Source organism: Dendropsophus ebraccatus, chromosome 3, assembly GCF_027789765.1.
Source record: "Dendropsophus ebraccatus isolate aDenEbr1 chromosome 3, aDenEbr1.pat, whole genome shotgun sequence".
In the NCBI taxonomy this organism is placed as follows: domain Eukaryota; kingdom Metazoa; phylum Chordata; class Amphibia; order Anura; family Hylidae; genus Dendropsophus; species Dendropsophus ebraccatus.
The window spans coordinates 127,710,014-127,723,205 of record NC_091456.1 but is presented as its reverse complement, the minus strand read 5'-3'; the positions used below and the strand labels follow the sequence as shown (position 1 = coordinate 127,723,205).

Genomic DNA, 13,192 nt, shown 5'->3' with positions numbered 1-13,192 from the left:
GATGTTCATGGCATAGAAGGAGAAAGGAAGGCATGTTTACCATTCCGGATCTATGGATCATGGTTTCCACCAGGGCTAGGATAACTTTACCATAGGCCCCCGGCTGTTCACCAAGCTTAGGCCACCTTCCCCACTGTAAATATGGCAGCACTAGGGTGGTGTTTATAGTATGGGGTATATAATGTCATACTTACCATGTACCTGTAAAGTTTTATGAAAAATGATTATTAGGCAGCATTGTGCCTAGTTTTCATTTTTAAATTACAGTGGTACCTTGGTTTAAGAGTAACTTGGTTTAAGAGCGTTTTGGTTTAAGAGCTCACAGTTTTTCAAAATTGTGACTTAAGAGCTTAAGAATTGTGGTTTAAGAGCTCTTTGTACTGGGTGGGAGCGCGGGTGGAGGGGTTTGGTCTGCATAGCTTGGTCTACAGCACTGTACTCTGACCCAGGAAGTCTCCCTCACCTTCCAAATCATAGCTGATCCACTTCAGGCTTACATCAGGGGACAGGACTGTGGAGGTAATCTCTCCATAGCTGTATCCCCTCTCTCCTTGGACAGAGAGTGCTGCTATACTGTGCCCACATATGTCCTGCTCATTCCTTCATGCTCCCTGTAGTCTCTGTCAGCCCTTGTGTTTCCCATCCTCTCCATTACTGTACAGTAACGTATAAAATCACATATTCTGCTGTTTCTGAATGTTTGTTTCATCTGTTTTACATGTTATTCAGAATAATAAATCATTATTTTGGGGGCTTGGAACCAATTGTCTGCATTTCTATGATTTCTTATGGGAAAATTTGCTTTGGTTTAAGAGTGGATTTGAATTATAAGCACGGTCCCGGAACGAATTATGCTCCTAATCCAAGGCACCAATGTACTTCCATTTTGAATTTGGGTCATAAATACCTTAACAGAGGTGCCATTGTCTTTGCTCCCTGCTGTTTGTGTCGGTGAATAAGGAAGCGCTAGAGCCCCGGATACTTACCCCATCTCACCAAGTCCCGCTCCTGGAGCTGGTCCCGGGACAGAGATATCCTTGTCCAAAGCCCGTCGCGCGCACTGCAGAGATGAGTCCGACGCCCATAGAGAATGATGGCTCCATTCATCCTCTATGGGCATCAGACTCACCTATGCAGCGCGCGCGCCGGGCTTCCGACAAGGATATCTCCATCCCGGGGGCGGCTCCAGAAGCAGGACTTGGCAAGATGGGGTAAGAATCCAGGTCTCTAGCGGGGGTGGGGGGGGGGGGGGGGTGGGAGGGGGGTGAAAGGTTCCCTTTAAAGGGGTATTTCAGAGAAAAAGTTTTTAAATCAACTGTTTTTAGGAAGTTATACATGGTGCTCTCTGATGTCACCTCTGTCCATGTCAGGAACTGACCAGGAGAGGTTTTCTTTGTGGATTTACTATTGCTCTGCACAGTTCCTGACACTGACAGAGGTGGCAGCAGAGAGCACTGTGTAAAACTAAAAAAAATACATCACTTTCTGTAGGGTATACAGCAGCTGATAAGTACTGGAAGAGTTGAGTTTTTTTTAAAAAAAAAGTTATTTACAAATCCTTATAATTTTCTGCTACAAGTTCATTAATTTCTTTTCCCCCTGTGGAGCAACCCTGTAATGAGTCATACAAAAAGCATCTGGCCTAGTGAATGTAGCAGAAGCAAAATTAGGGGGGGGGGAAGGGGGGCTGTGGCCCCTGGGCCCACTCAGGCAGGGGTCCACTGATGTCTTAGGTGGTTAATGCTGTCTGTAGAAGCTATTGCTTTTGCAGACAGCCTTAACACGTCTGTAGGGGCCCCCAGACGTCATCAGTGCCCAGCAGTTGCGGGCCCCCTGCTCCTGGGGGCCCCACTCAGTTATCTGATGCTGCCCCTGGCCGGGGATGTTCTGCTCTCTCCTTTCTTCCTGTTTCCTCACATGATGCATGGCAGCTGAAGCTCCGCCCCCTCAGCTACACACTGCTCTGCATAGTGCTGTGTGTGAGGAGGGGAGGAGTGGCAGCCATGTGATGACAGGAGCCGAGGATCCTGGAACTGGATGGCTGCCAGGGATTGTGAAGAGGAGCAGCAGCAGCTGACTGACAGTGAGTGATCATCATCATCTGTGTGTCTGTCAGGCTGCTGCTGTGTGCTGTAGGTGGTAGAGGGCAGACTGAGTGAGGGGTAGTACAGAGCCCCCTCCTGATGCTGGAGCCTGGACATCTCTGTACAGGCAGCAGCTTCACTCAACTGGTTTTAAGTTTATTTGTTTCTGCCAATAACTTTGCCCCCTCCCCTGTGCAGAGCTCAGTGCAGCATGGTGGTTACTTTTATTATCTACCCCCTAAACAGCAACATACAATGTGTCCTATCTGTACCCCAACAGTGCCACCTCCAGTGTGTTATCTCCCTCTTTTACCTCCCCTTAGGCTATGTTCACACTACGTAAGTTCCATGGAAATCACAGCCATTGTTACAACGGCCGTGATTTCCACGGAACTTATGTAGTGCTGCAGGCTGAAGGGATCCCGGCCAGAGTGTATACACATCATATACGCTCCGGCCGGGATCTCTCGCGGCGCCATAAAAAAACTGACATGTCAGTTTTCCGCGGCCGCTATTCACTGAATAGCGGCTGCAGAAAACCCTGTCAGTGCACACTTTGCAGTGAGCGGATCTGGCCGCACTCTTCATAGAGTGCTGTGGGGAGTTCTGATGCGCCCGAATCAGAACTCTGGGGCGCTGAAGATCATCCGGGATGAACCTTTCAGAGACCGGCCGCTCCGTGTCCCAGCCGGGTATATGGCAGCCTCCCAACTGTCCAACAGCAGATAAAGTAGGTAGAGATAAGGGTTGGGTGTGCTGGATTTTGCCACCCACTATTTTATATACTCAGATAGATAGATAGAGAGATAGTAATATAGTAGAATAAAGCCTTTGTTATTCAGAAAACATTGTCGTCTGGCAAGGTTCCCTATGGGTAACATAATCGGTTGGGGGCCCACTCAGACTCACTAGCCCCCCCTAGGCTGAACCCCTAACTACGCCCCTGGAATGTAGTTAGCAGGGATGCACACAGTATATTATATGCATCCCCAGTCATTTATACTTGTCTGGTTCAGACCATTTACATACCATGATATTGAACCTTTGCGGACGTTACAGGCGTGTGAATGCCTCCTTAGATCAAAGTCGCCTGTGGGGGGTTTCCCAGCAATCACTTAAAGAAAGCATATTGGATTAGATACTTTTGAAATGTGTCTGGCAGCGGCTCACTCCCCTACCTTTAAAAAACAATCATGCATTCTCAGTAACGTTGAGTGTGCGAGTTTCTGTTGAAGTTGTTTTAGCTGTAAATCGAGTGTTCAGCCAACAGCTATCATGTGTACAGGCCCTTAAGGATCTGCAGCTATCATTGTGCATATTTATCTATTCACCTGGAAGGGAAATAAAGGCTGAATTGTCAGGGAGGAATAACAAACTCCATTTAGGCTGTAGATCCTCATTGTTGCTGTGTCAAGACATTCTATATATGTTCTTTCTGAGTTTTTCTCCTCTTCAACTATAAAGCAAGACTGTTGCTGTGTTTCAGTATTGATTTAATTTGAAGCTGATAAATGAGGAGTCATAAATTTAGAAAGCCCTTTGAGCAATGGTTATAAAATAAGACATGGCCACTCTTCAATTTTATTTATTCATCCATCCTGTTTTCTACAGGAATCAAAGCAAGGAATCTTTCCTATTTTTTTTTCTGACCCTTCACTCTTCTTCTTCTTCACAGGGGATTCTTAAGAGTGACATCCCCGCCTCCTACTCCTTCTCTTCTTCCAAGATAAAAGCATTGTATATTTTCCTACCTTAGCTAATGAATTATAACAAGGCATCAGTTGTTGGTGGATTGGACTGGAGACAACAATTTGTAGAATGACACATGATGCATGGGATTTATTGACATGGTATAAAGCATGTCAAGTTATACTTCCTTTTTTTATCATGTGTTCTCTATGTTTTAGTGCAAAGCATATAAATTATACACCATGCTTTATGTGTGTGACTGAGTAAAATATGCCTGTTATCACTGGTCCCTTTGGTAATGCATAGCAATGCTAGTGCTGCATTACATGGAGAAATACGGTAATGCAGGAGAGTAGAAGAGAACAGATAGACTGTGTGTAGCAAGCAGCAAGTAGCAGGCAGAAGGCATGCTGTGTACCGGGGAGAGCTGAACACAAGAGAAGAATGGGGCTGCCACCAATTAAAAGTAAATGGATCTTTAGGTGGCTCTGAAGTAAAGGAGTTTTATGTCATACGTGAACTTTGGGATCTCGTACTTTTTTCTCCCTTGATTTAGCAAAGCTCTGTGACGCAGGCGCCGCTCGACAATCGCCACTAGTCTGCAGCCCATTCACCGAGCAGTTGTGTGGAGTTCATGGCAGCGTGTATACAGGGAGAGGAAAAAGAGGAGAATGAGGGAGATCTGAGCAAGAAAATGCGGGGGAACAGCTACTCAGAGAGGGCTGGAGCCAGTCACCCTCTTCTGAAGCTCCCTTGAGCTGGACTGCAGCATGTCAGCAAAGTCTAAGGGGACATCCTCACCGACAGAGGGGCAAGCCTCCAAAGCCAAGGTGAAAGAACAGATCAAGATTATTGTGGATGATTTGGAATTAGTCCTGGGAGACTTGAAGGATGTAGCTAAGGAACTTAAAGAGGTAAGGTCTCCAAAGACAAGGGGGTGAAAGCAGGAGGCAGCCCTCACAAACCAGGGCAATGCTTTTACAAAGACAATCCCAAAGTTCTCTCTGAAACCTAGGCAGTGCCTAACTGTCCAGCTGAGCATTGGGAAGGTGTGTGGGGAGTCACTTGTTTGCTTTATGAATGGGAGAGTCTCTCTTAGAGTGTGTACATTGCAGAACTGTATATTGTGATGGCCATTGGTAGAAACGTGCTTTCTTATGCTTTACCTTATACAATGTGAATCTGGAGAGAAGCAAGAGCACAGCTGTAGAACGACAGCATTCTGCATATTGTAGACTGGGCTGAACAGATTTCCATATAGGCTGTGCTTGTAGCAGCGCGAGATGGATACAGAAGCATGCAGATTGTAAAGAGCATTTCTTAGTTACGCATCTGATTCCTGTCTCTCTGTGATTTTAGGCACTATTAATGGATGCACATTTCAAAGGTGGCTATGCATATGATTTAGACATCTTTAGAAGTTATGCTTATCTTATATATGTATATATTAAAGTGTTCAGGACATATATAGTACCTTTATGACCTTTTTTTATTAATGGATTTCAAAATCCTTTCAGCCATCACAGATGATGTACCCAGCTTGTATAAGAGCTGCAAGATGTTCCTTACTGGAGCCCCTTTCTTTCCATATAAAATCTATACTATAGATTACTTCTTTTAGTTCTGTCTTCATTACATTCCTAGTAAACTTTCACATGATCAAATAGATAATCCAAGGCATTATTGCTTATATGTAAGCAATTTCTCAGCATGTGCTATCTCTTTAATGCTGTTCAAATGCAGCATCTTAATATATAGACATGTTGATGAATATTTCATATTAGATGTAATTACATATCATGTCTGCCTTATTATGGGCAGCCTGGGTTATTGGGCTGGAATACCAATGGGGAGATGATAAGCTCACAAACGTGATCAAATGAATGATTCTGATGCTGAAAACAAATCACTAGAGCATTTTCTAGAGACTTTTTTCCTTCTAGAGAATGAGTCAGCTCCTGAAATAATGTATGGTAATATGTAGAAAAAAAGGCTGTTGTATTTGTGGATGTAATGGCACTGGCTTTGAAAAGTAATTATGTAAGTGTTAAAATAAATAATAGATTTCCTCTTAAAGGGGTAGCATAAGAAAGAACTTCAGATTACAATGATGATTTAACATTGGACAATGAGTATTCTGTGTGAAAAAAGTTATTTACCGTATTGAACTACTTTTAGATTGTTGTTCTTACGTTGTGCTGTTATTTTGATCCGCTCCTCAGGCTGGACTGACGGGCCCTTTACACTGGCTGATGATTGGGCATTTGAACATTCCTATAAACCTTTATTCCTAATCATTGACCAGAGTAGAGATCCCAGTGATCAGCCAACAAACATGCCTGGTCATATATTCTACTATTTGTCTACAGAACCCCTCCACTAGCAAACAGGGATGTTGTCCACATTGCATGTCCATGTGAGGGGGGTTGAACGAACAATCAAAGAATAAATCGTCCGTAAATCGTTATGTAAATGTAAGCTGACTGATGATCATTTGCTTAAGTAAAAAGAACAGGTAGTCCTACAAATATTGGTATTTTCCACTTTTCTCTCCACCTCTAGTATCAATACCTTCCAAACCCTTCTCTGATGTCAGCACCTTGCTTCCCCTTTTTGTTGGTGTCAGGAAGGGTGCCCACAATCCATGACTACTTTACTTCCTAGCGGTCATGTGATCGGTGATCAGCGACCAGAGGGGAGAGCAGCCCTTAGTCACATGGCGCTGTGTTGCTACATCAGAGCACAGAAAGAAACTACTGAGTAGTAACATCAATGATGACTAATCTTTGCATCATGGATACCCCTGCCCCCACCCCATTCTTTGTATTTAGTGATTAATATGAATAAATGGAAATACTCTGTTTTACATACATTCAGAGGATGCATGTTTGCCTTGCCAGTGGCATGTGTCACATTCCTTGAGCTTTAAAGCGAGATGTAATGTAAGTCACAGGATATCAGCAGCAGATAAATGTTACTGCAATACAGCTAAAGGTTTTTTTCCTCTCAAAGCAATTCCCTAAATCATAATTTTACAACACAACTGGTCGACAGATGGTTGGATTATGCATTGAAATTCTAGTCGAAAGACTATGTACTTAGATAATCCTTTGTTTGCCATGTATATAAGGCAGACATTCATTTCATTGAGCGTGTAGTTTCCAATCTGAATTGACGGCAACAGGTCTTATAATTGTAACAGTTATAGTTGAACTGAATGGAGACAGGAGAAGGGTGGAATAGAGCAAGCAGCAATGGTAAAAGCTTGTGTAAGGATTGCCTTCTTTTATCTTTTTATGCTGGGCATGACCATGATGAGGGAAAAGATCAGAAAGGGATCCTCAGTTCTAGGCTCCCCACTGTTAGCCAAGAGCTGTATCAAACCATGACAGCTCTGAAGAACTACTAGCATATATGAAATCTGCAGAGGAAATAAGCATCTTAAACAGTTGCTCTCCTCATTAACAGAATATTCTGGAGGTGGGACCATACACTGCCGGTCTTTGAGGGGACTTGGTTGCCAAAGATATGCAACTAATCTAAGAGTTTGAAATCTATCTATCTATCTATCTATCTATCTATCTATCTATCTATCTAAGATATTCAGACTGAATGCAGCACTCGTGTAACGATAGATGTGGTGCCAGGCGGTATATACCAGCGACCACCCGGTATAGGTAATATAAACCAGAAGAATACCGTAGCACTCATGGGATAGAATTCAACACAACGTGTTTATTTCCCCAAACCGCATCCATCTATCTATCTATCTATCTATCTATCTATCTATCTATCTATCTATCTATCTATCTATCAATCAACCAAACCTTTCCATTTATCCATCCTTCCATCCATTTTTCATGTGCTGAATATATGATGTTTTTTGTACATCAATGCTGCTCTTTACTACTTTCGTTCTAGACAGAAGCAATTGCTCTTGGGCATTGGCCATGTACAGAGCCATCACGGATATGTAAACAGATACTTCACAGCCTATATGTTCTTGTCCAGTAACATTAATGGCTTGGGGATGTAAAACAATGAATCCTATTTATTTGGAGTGAAGCAGGATTACATCCCTGCAGTTTGGGTGATTCACTATGTAATCAGGCTGAAAGCAATCGCTGATTAGGATTTTTGTCCCACGTTCAAATGCCAGTGGCAAATAATTCAATTACAATGGATTTTCTTTTCTGGTTTTCTTTCCTTCTCCAGAGATACATACAGTACTTCTGTTTTCAAGATTTCATACATACATTCTAGTAAAGTCCATTTTCCTAGTGACTGGTGCATCACTTTCAAAGCAGATTAGAAGTCAAGGATGACTTTAACTGGGACGGAGATTGAAATCACTAATCTTTTCTTCATTTTGTTAGCTCTTTGTATAGAGAACTGCACATCTAGTTAAATACAGAAGAGTGACAGTCAGAGAATGCCTGCAGGAGATATTTGCATACTAACTTTATGCTTTTATCTCTCGGCTCACAAATGGCAAGTTTATCTCTTACCAGACAAGGTGACATATACATTATTCGCAGGAAAAATTATGTAGAGTAATTTAAAGTGCACGATTAGCAAAAGTGCATCCATATGGTATATGGTAACCTGAAGCACATGCCAGTATTAAATAATAACCCATATTTTCCCCATGCAATAATGCCAGTTTTCAGCTTTGATTCTCAGCCATAAATAGATGCATGAGACACTATATGCACTTGTACAATTTTATCTTTTAAAAGATATAATGTATGTAGCAAACATTTCTAAAGTAATGGAAAAATATCTGCAGTTACATAAGGTTGTCATTTTCTCACACCATACACAGAGGTCATAAAAGTAGTAGCGGAAATGTGGGTGTTTTTTCCAGGCAAACCTGTCATGTACTACATACAGAGCCAGTTGGGGGCCATCTCATGGCAAGATCATTACAGAAGGTAATGAATAGGATACAATATTACAAGTATAGATGGAGGCAGCATAAAGCCCGATGATATAAATCAAAAGAGGACATGAACAAAGAAGATGAACCACAATATTTCTTTCAATAGTTCTATACTAGGAGGAAGGATCTGTAAGCGATGGATTCTCTTGATTGCATCAACTGTGTTTGTGGATCTTCAGAAACCTACGCAAGCCACATTTCTTTCAATCTAACATGTGATATTGCAGCAAATCTGATAATCCTATGGAATTTCACAAGCCTAGAAGATGGAGATAGGAGGATGACATTTAGGAAATCTCCTGGATTAAAAAAAAGGAGTGTTATTCAGTTGTAACAAGCTTTGTATTATTATTTTATTTTTGGCTCCTGGTCTTCTGGGAGGTTTATAAGTGGGATTTATAAATGTTTCTAATCCAAACTACATGGTACTTTTTGCCTATTCTGTCTTCTTAAATGAGAAGTCCGGCATTTTTTTTAAATTAAAGTATTGAGTTTCCCCCAAAAGTTATACAAATCACCAATAAACACTTATTAAGGGAAATGCACATAAAGTGCTTTTTTCCCTGCACTTACTACTGCATCAAGGCTTCCCTTCCCGGATAAATGGTGATGTCACAACCCGACTCCCAGAGCTGTGCTGGCTGTGGCTGCTGGAGAGGATGATGGCAGAGGGATGCTCAGTGTCCCTCCAGTGTCCTGTGTCCCTCATTGTCCCCCTGCCATCATCCTCTACAGCAGCCACAGCCTGCACAGTTCTGGGAGGCTGGGCATGCCATCACCATTTTATCCAGGAAGTGAAGTCTTGATGCAGTAGTAAGTGCAGGGAAAAAAGCACTTTATAAGCATTTCCCATAATAAGTGTATATTGGTGATTTGTATAACTATTGGGGGGCAATATAATCCTTTAATAAAAATTTTCACTGGACTTTTAAGATAGTTTAAAGTAATTGTGCTGCATTTGGATCTGATCACCAAGAAAGATTTCTAGAAAAGGCTCTGCCAACACAAAATGCCTTAATATTTCTTCATATTGAAAACAATTGCTTCTCTACACTAAATTAATCATTAGGTTGGCAGAAATGATGGAAATTTCAGCTCTGAGGCCTCTAGGACTGTGAATACAACTCTGGGGTATAATAAAGACTGTGACTAAGAATCATTACAATCCAGGCAATGCACTGTATTTAAATGTGACATTTTTGTATATAAACTGTACCCCAGTGTATAAACGGTTATACATGCTTTATATCAGACAAACAATTTACTTACTTAAAATGCACCCTTTAAGTCGTATGTCACGTTCAATAGAAAACCCCTAAGAACTGTGGTTGAAGACATTTAGCCAGTCTGACAAGAAGCCTACTTAGGGAGTCTAATTAGGTTATAATGGACAAGAAGATGCAGAGATTGAGGCCTATATTTCTTCTCTTAGACTTACTTCTAGCCATGATTTGCCATCCATCTTTGTCACTTAAATATGCTAGTGCTAGACATGAAATGCCTAGCTGTATTATAAGCTGTATTATAGGAATTGTCAATAGGAAAGGCTATGTAACAAACATATAAGTGAGAAAAGGAATTCCATGTTTTATTTATTAACAAGTGTGAAGGGCTGCACATATTTAGCAATATGTTTGCACATAAATTATACAACAATTCTTTTCTCTAAAACACTGAGCTTGTTGTACAAAAGGCAAAGTTCACACTTCTTTAGGATGTAGAGTTTGGGAAACTTTATATATATGCTATAGAAAATAATAACGTTATAAGAAAAGAGGTCTCAACCTTAAAAATTGGCAGCACCTCTATGCTTCTGTTCGCACTGCAGGTTGCACGTTGCATGTGGCTTAAGTACAGACAAAAAAACAGAAAGTGCATAAGCAACCTACAGGTGCAAGTGCTTACCGTATATACTGCCCCCAGTGTACACATGACTGAGTAGAACCATATCTCTGAGTATACCTTAACGTGGTGACATGGTACACTCTGTTTGATCAAATAATTTGCTAAGATCCAATGTTTTTAAATATCTACAGGGCAGTTTTTTTATCTTCTCTTTATTATGTGGCAAAAGGCCATTGGGTCGGGTGGGCTGCTATGATTGTGCCTTTTAAAACTGGGTAATTCCAACACAAGCTGGGTCCTTCTTCTCTATTGCCACATAAAAGCCAAATAGGCAGTCATTTTGGTATGTATATCCAATGTATTGGGAGCATGAGGCTGTGGTTTCCATTGCCATATAGAAGTCACATATCCAGACACATTATTATTATTATTATTTATTTATTTTTTTATTATTATTATTTATTTATTTTTAAAGAAAATCACTTTGCTAATGTATGTATTTGAAGCAGTGGTCAAGCATTTGCACTGCCACTCCATTTAGCAGGGAGAATAGGATCCCTGATCTTGATATTATGGGGGTCCCAGCAGTCAGAGCCCCCTTAATTGGTTAGCTATCCTGGCAATAGGACATAACTTTCATGGGACAACCCCTTTAAAAGTTAATTAAATAGTCAGAAACCTACTTGCTTTGCACACATAAAGTGACAGCTTATGCTCTATTATATACAGTATATGGGTTGTTGTTGACTCCATGTAGGGTAGGGGGACACAAAACTCACTGTTTTTACACAATAAGGCTATGTTCAGACGCTGTATGAGACCAGCAATTCCGTGACCTGACCGGGTTACAAAACGGCCGGTCTCAAAAAAGATCATTCTGGCCGGTACTGCAGTACAGGCTGGGACGATCTTTAGCGCCGCCGCTCTATTGTGTGAACTGACAGGGTTTTCTGCGGCCACTGTTCACTAAATAGCTGCCACAGAAAACTGACATGTCAGTTTTCTACGGCACCGCTAGGGATCCCGGCCGGTGTGTATACTATGTGTATACACTCTGTCCGGGATCCACTCAGCCTACAGCACAACGTTAGTACTGCAGAAATCACGGCCGTTGTAACAACGGCTGTGATTTCTGCTGAACTTATAGTACGTAGTGCGAACATAGCCTACTGAATGAATCAATAAGGAACATCTTAAGTTGTTGTTATTTAGGATAACATAGGAGGCCTAATGAGAGTTATTTAGGTAAAATTGCAATACTGCTCTGTGGATAACAGAATACACAGAATATGAAAACTGAGTAAATATGCCTGCCATTCCAGATGCTGAGAAAGATTGTATATATACCACTGACAAATGAAACCACAATATGGTTAGGGGTCCCAATAACGGAATCAAAATATAATCATCTGTCAGAGAAATCATGTTGCTTTTTTTACTTCTTCATAATGTCAGTTCTATTGTATAAATTATAAGCTGAGAAATCTTAAAGAGCTTTGCTACTTTCATTTTTTTCAAAGCTATACAGGATCTGAGCCAAGATGTCCTCAGAAGTCTTGCTGTCAATGAAGGAACTCAGATCCAGTTCTCTGCTCCAGACTGACACTTTAGCTGACACAGAGCCAAAAAGACATATTGGCTAAACATTTAGAGCAAAATAAATGTATAAATATATATCAAACATTGTAGGGATCAAATACTTGTACTTGGTGACCAGCCAGGAGCTAGAAAACAGCTTTCCTCTTACTACAAACCAATGAACTAGCAAAATATGCATACTTCTCTGACCTTTTAAACAAGTATTTTTTTAATTATCAATCATTTATCATGTGCATTATGAATTAATGGGCTACATAAATAACACATTACATCTTTTTATTGGCAGAAACATATTTACTGTAGCATGGAAACAAGATAATTAAGATAATACACAATGGTGTGATCCTTGACTTTATGTTAAAGTGTAATTGTTGCTATAATTATTTTGTATTTACAAAATATAACTGATTTTATGAAGTTCTTTAGCCGTCTTTATTAGTGTAATCTGTCCCCTTTTGTGGGGAAATCCTTAAATTGCATGCCCCTCTGTTTTCTAAAGTTATGTTGCTTTGTGATATCCTCACATAATAGCTGTGTACTTGCAGTAGCAGAGCTGCACAGTACCCGCCTCTACCGGTGCCTGTACCTGATGTTAGAGACAGAGAGCATCAATTGACTTAACAAGTTGACTTATAGTCTGCTGAGACATGTCATCCCACTCTTTTTAAAGAGCAGCTCTCAGATCATTGAAGTTCTGGAGTACAGAGTTACAGAGTCTCTACATGGCCACTTGGCTGATCCTATAGATTTTTTTTATGGGTTTCAGGTCTGAAGAAAGTGCAGGCCTCTCCATTTAAGGTACCCAAGTCTCCTGCAACCATTTCCTAATGATGCCATTCAAGCTGAATCATTGTCATCCATGAAGATGCAATAAGGCCTATGATCTTCTTGCAGAGGCACAATGACTGCATGAATGATGTTATTCAGGTAGTATGGGCTTGTCACTGTACCATTCACATAGTGTAGGGCAGTTCTGTATTCACTAGATGGCCACAATGTTGGAGAAGTGAAAGAGAGTGCTATGCATCAGCCA

The 13,192-nt window shown here is 41.1% G+C and overlaps 1 protein-coding gene across 2 annotated transcripts in view; it reads left to right on the top strand.

The window, feature by feature from the left end:
• The first annotated feature begins 4,162 nt into the window (after positions 1-4,162).
• PRR16 (proline rich 16) overlaps positions 4,163-13,192 on the top strand; it is a 292,970-nt gene continuing 283,940 nt past the window's right edge. For both annotated transcript variants that reach the window (XM_069964564.1, XM_069964565.1), the window contains exon 1: positions 4,163-4,687. In XM_069964564.1, the coding sequence (XP_069820665.1) occupies positions 4,544-4,687 (144 nt within the window). In that variant the 5' untranslated portion in view covers positions 4,163-4,543. The remainder of the gene's footprint in view (positions 4,688-13,192) is intronic.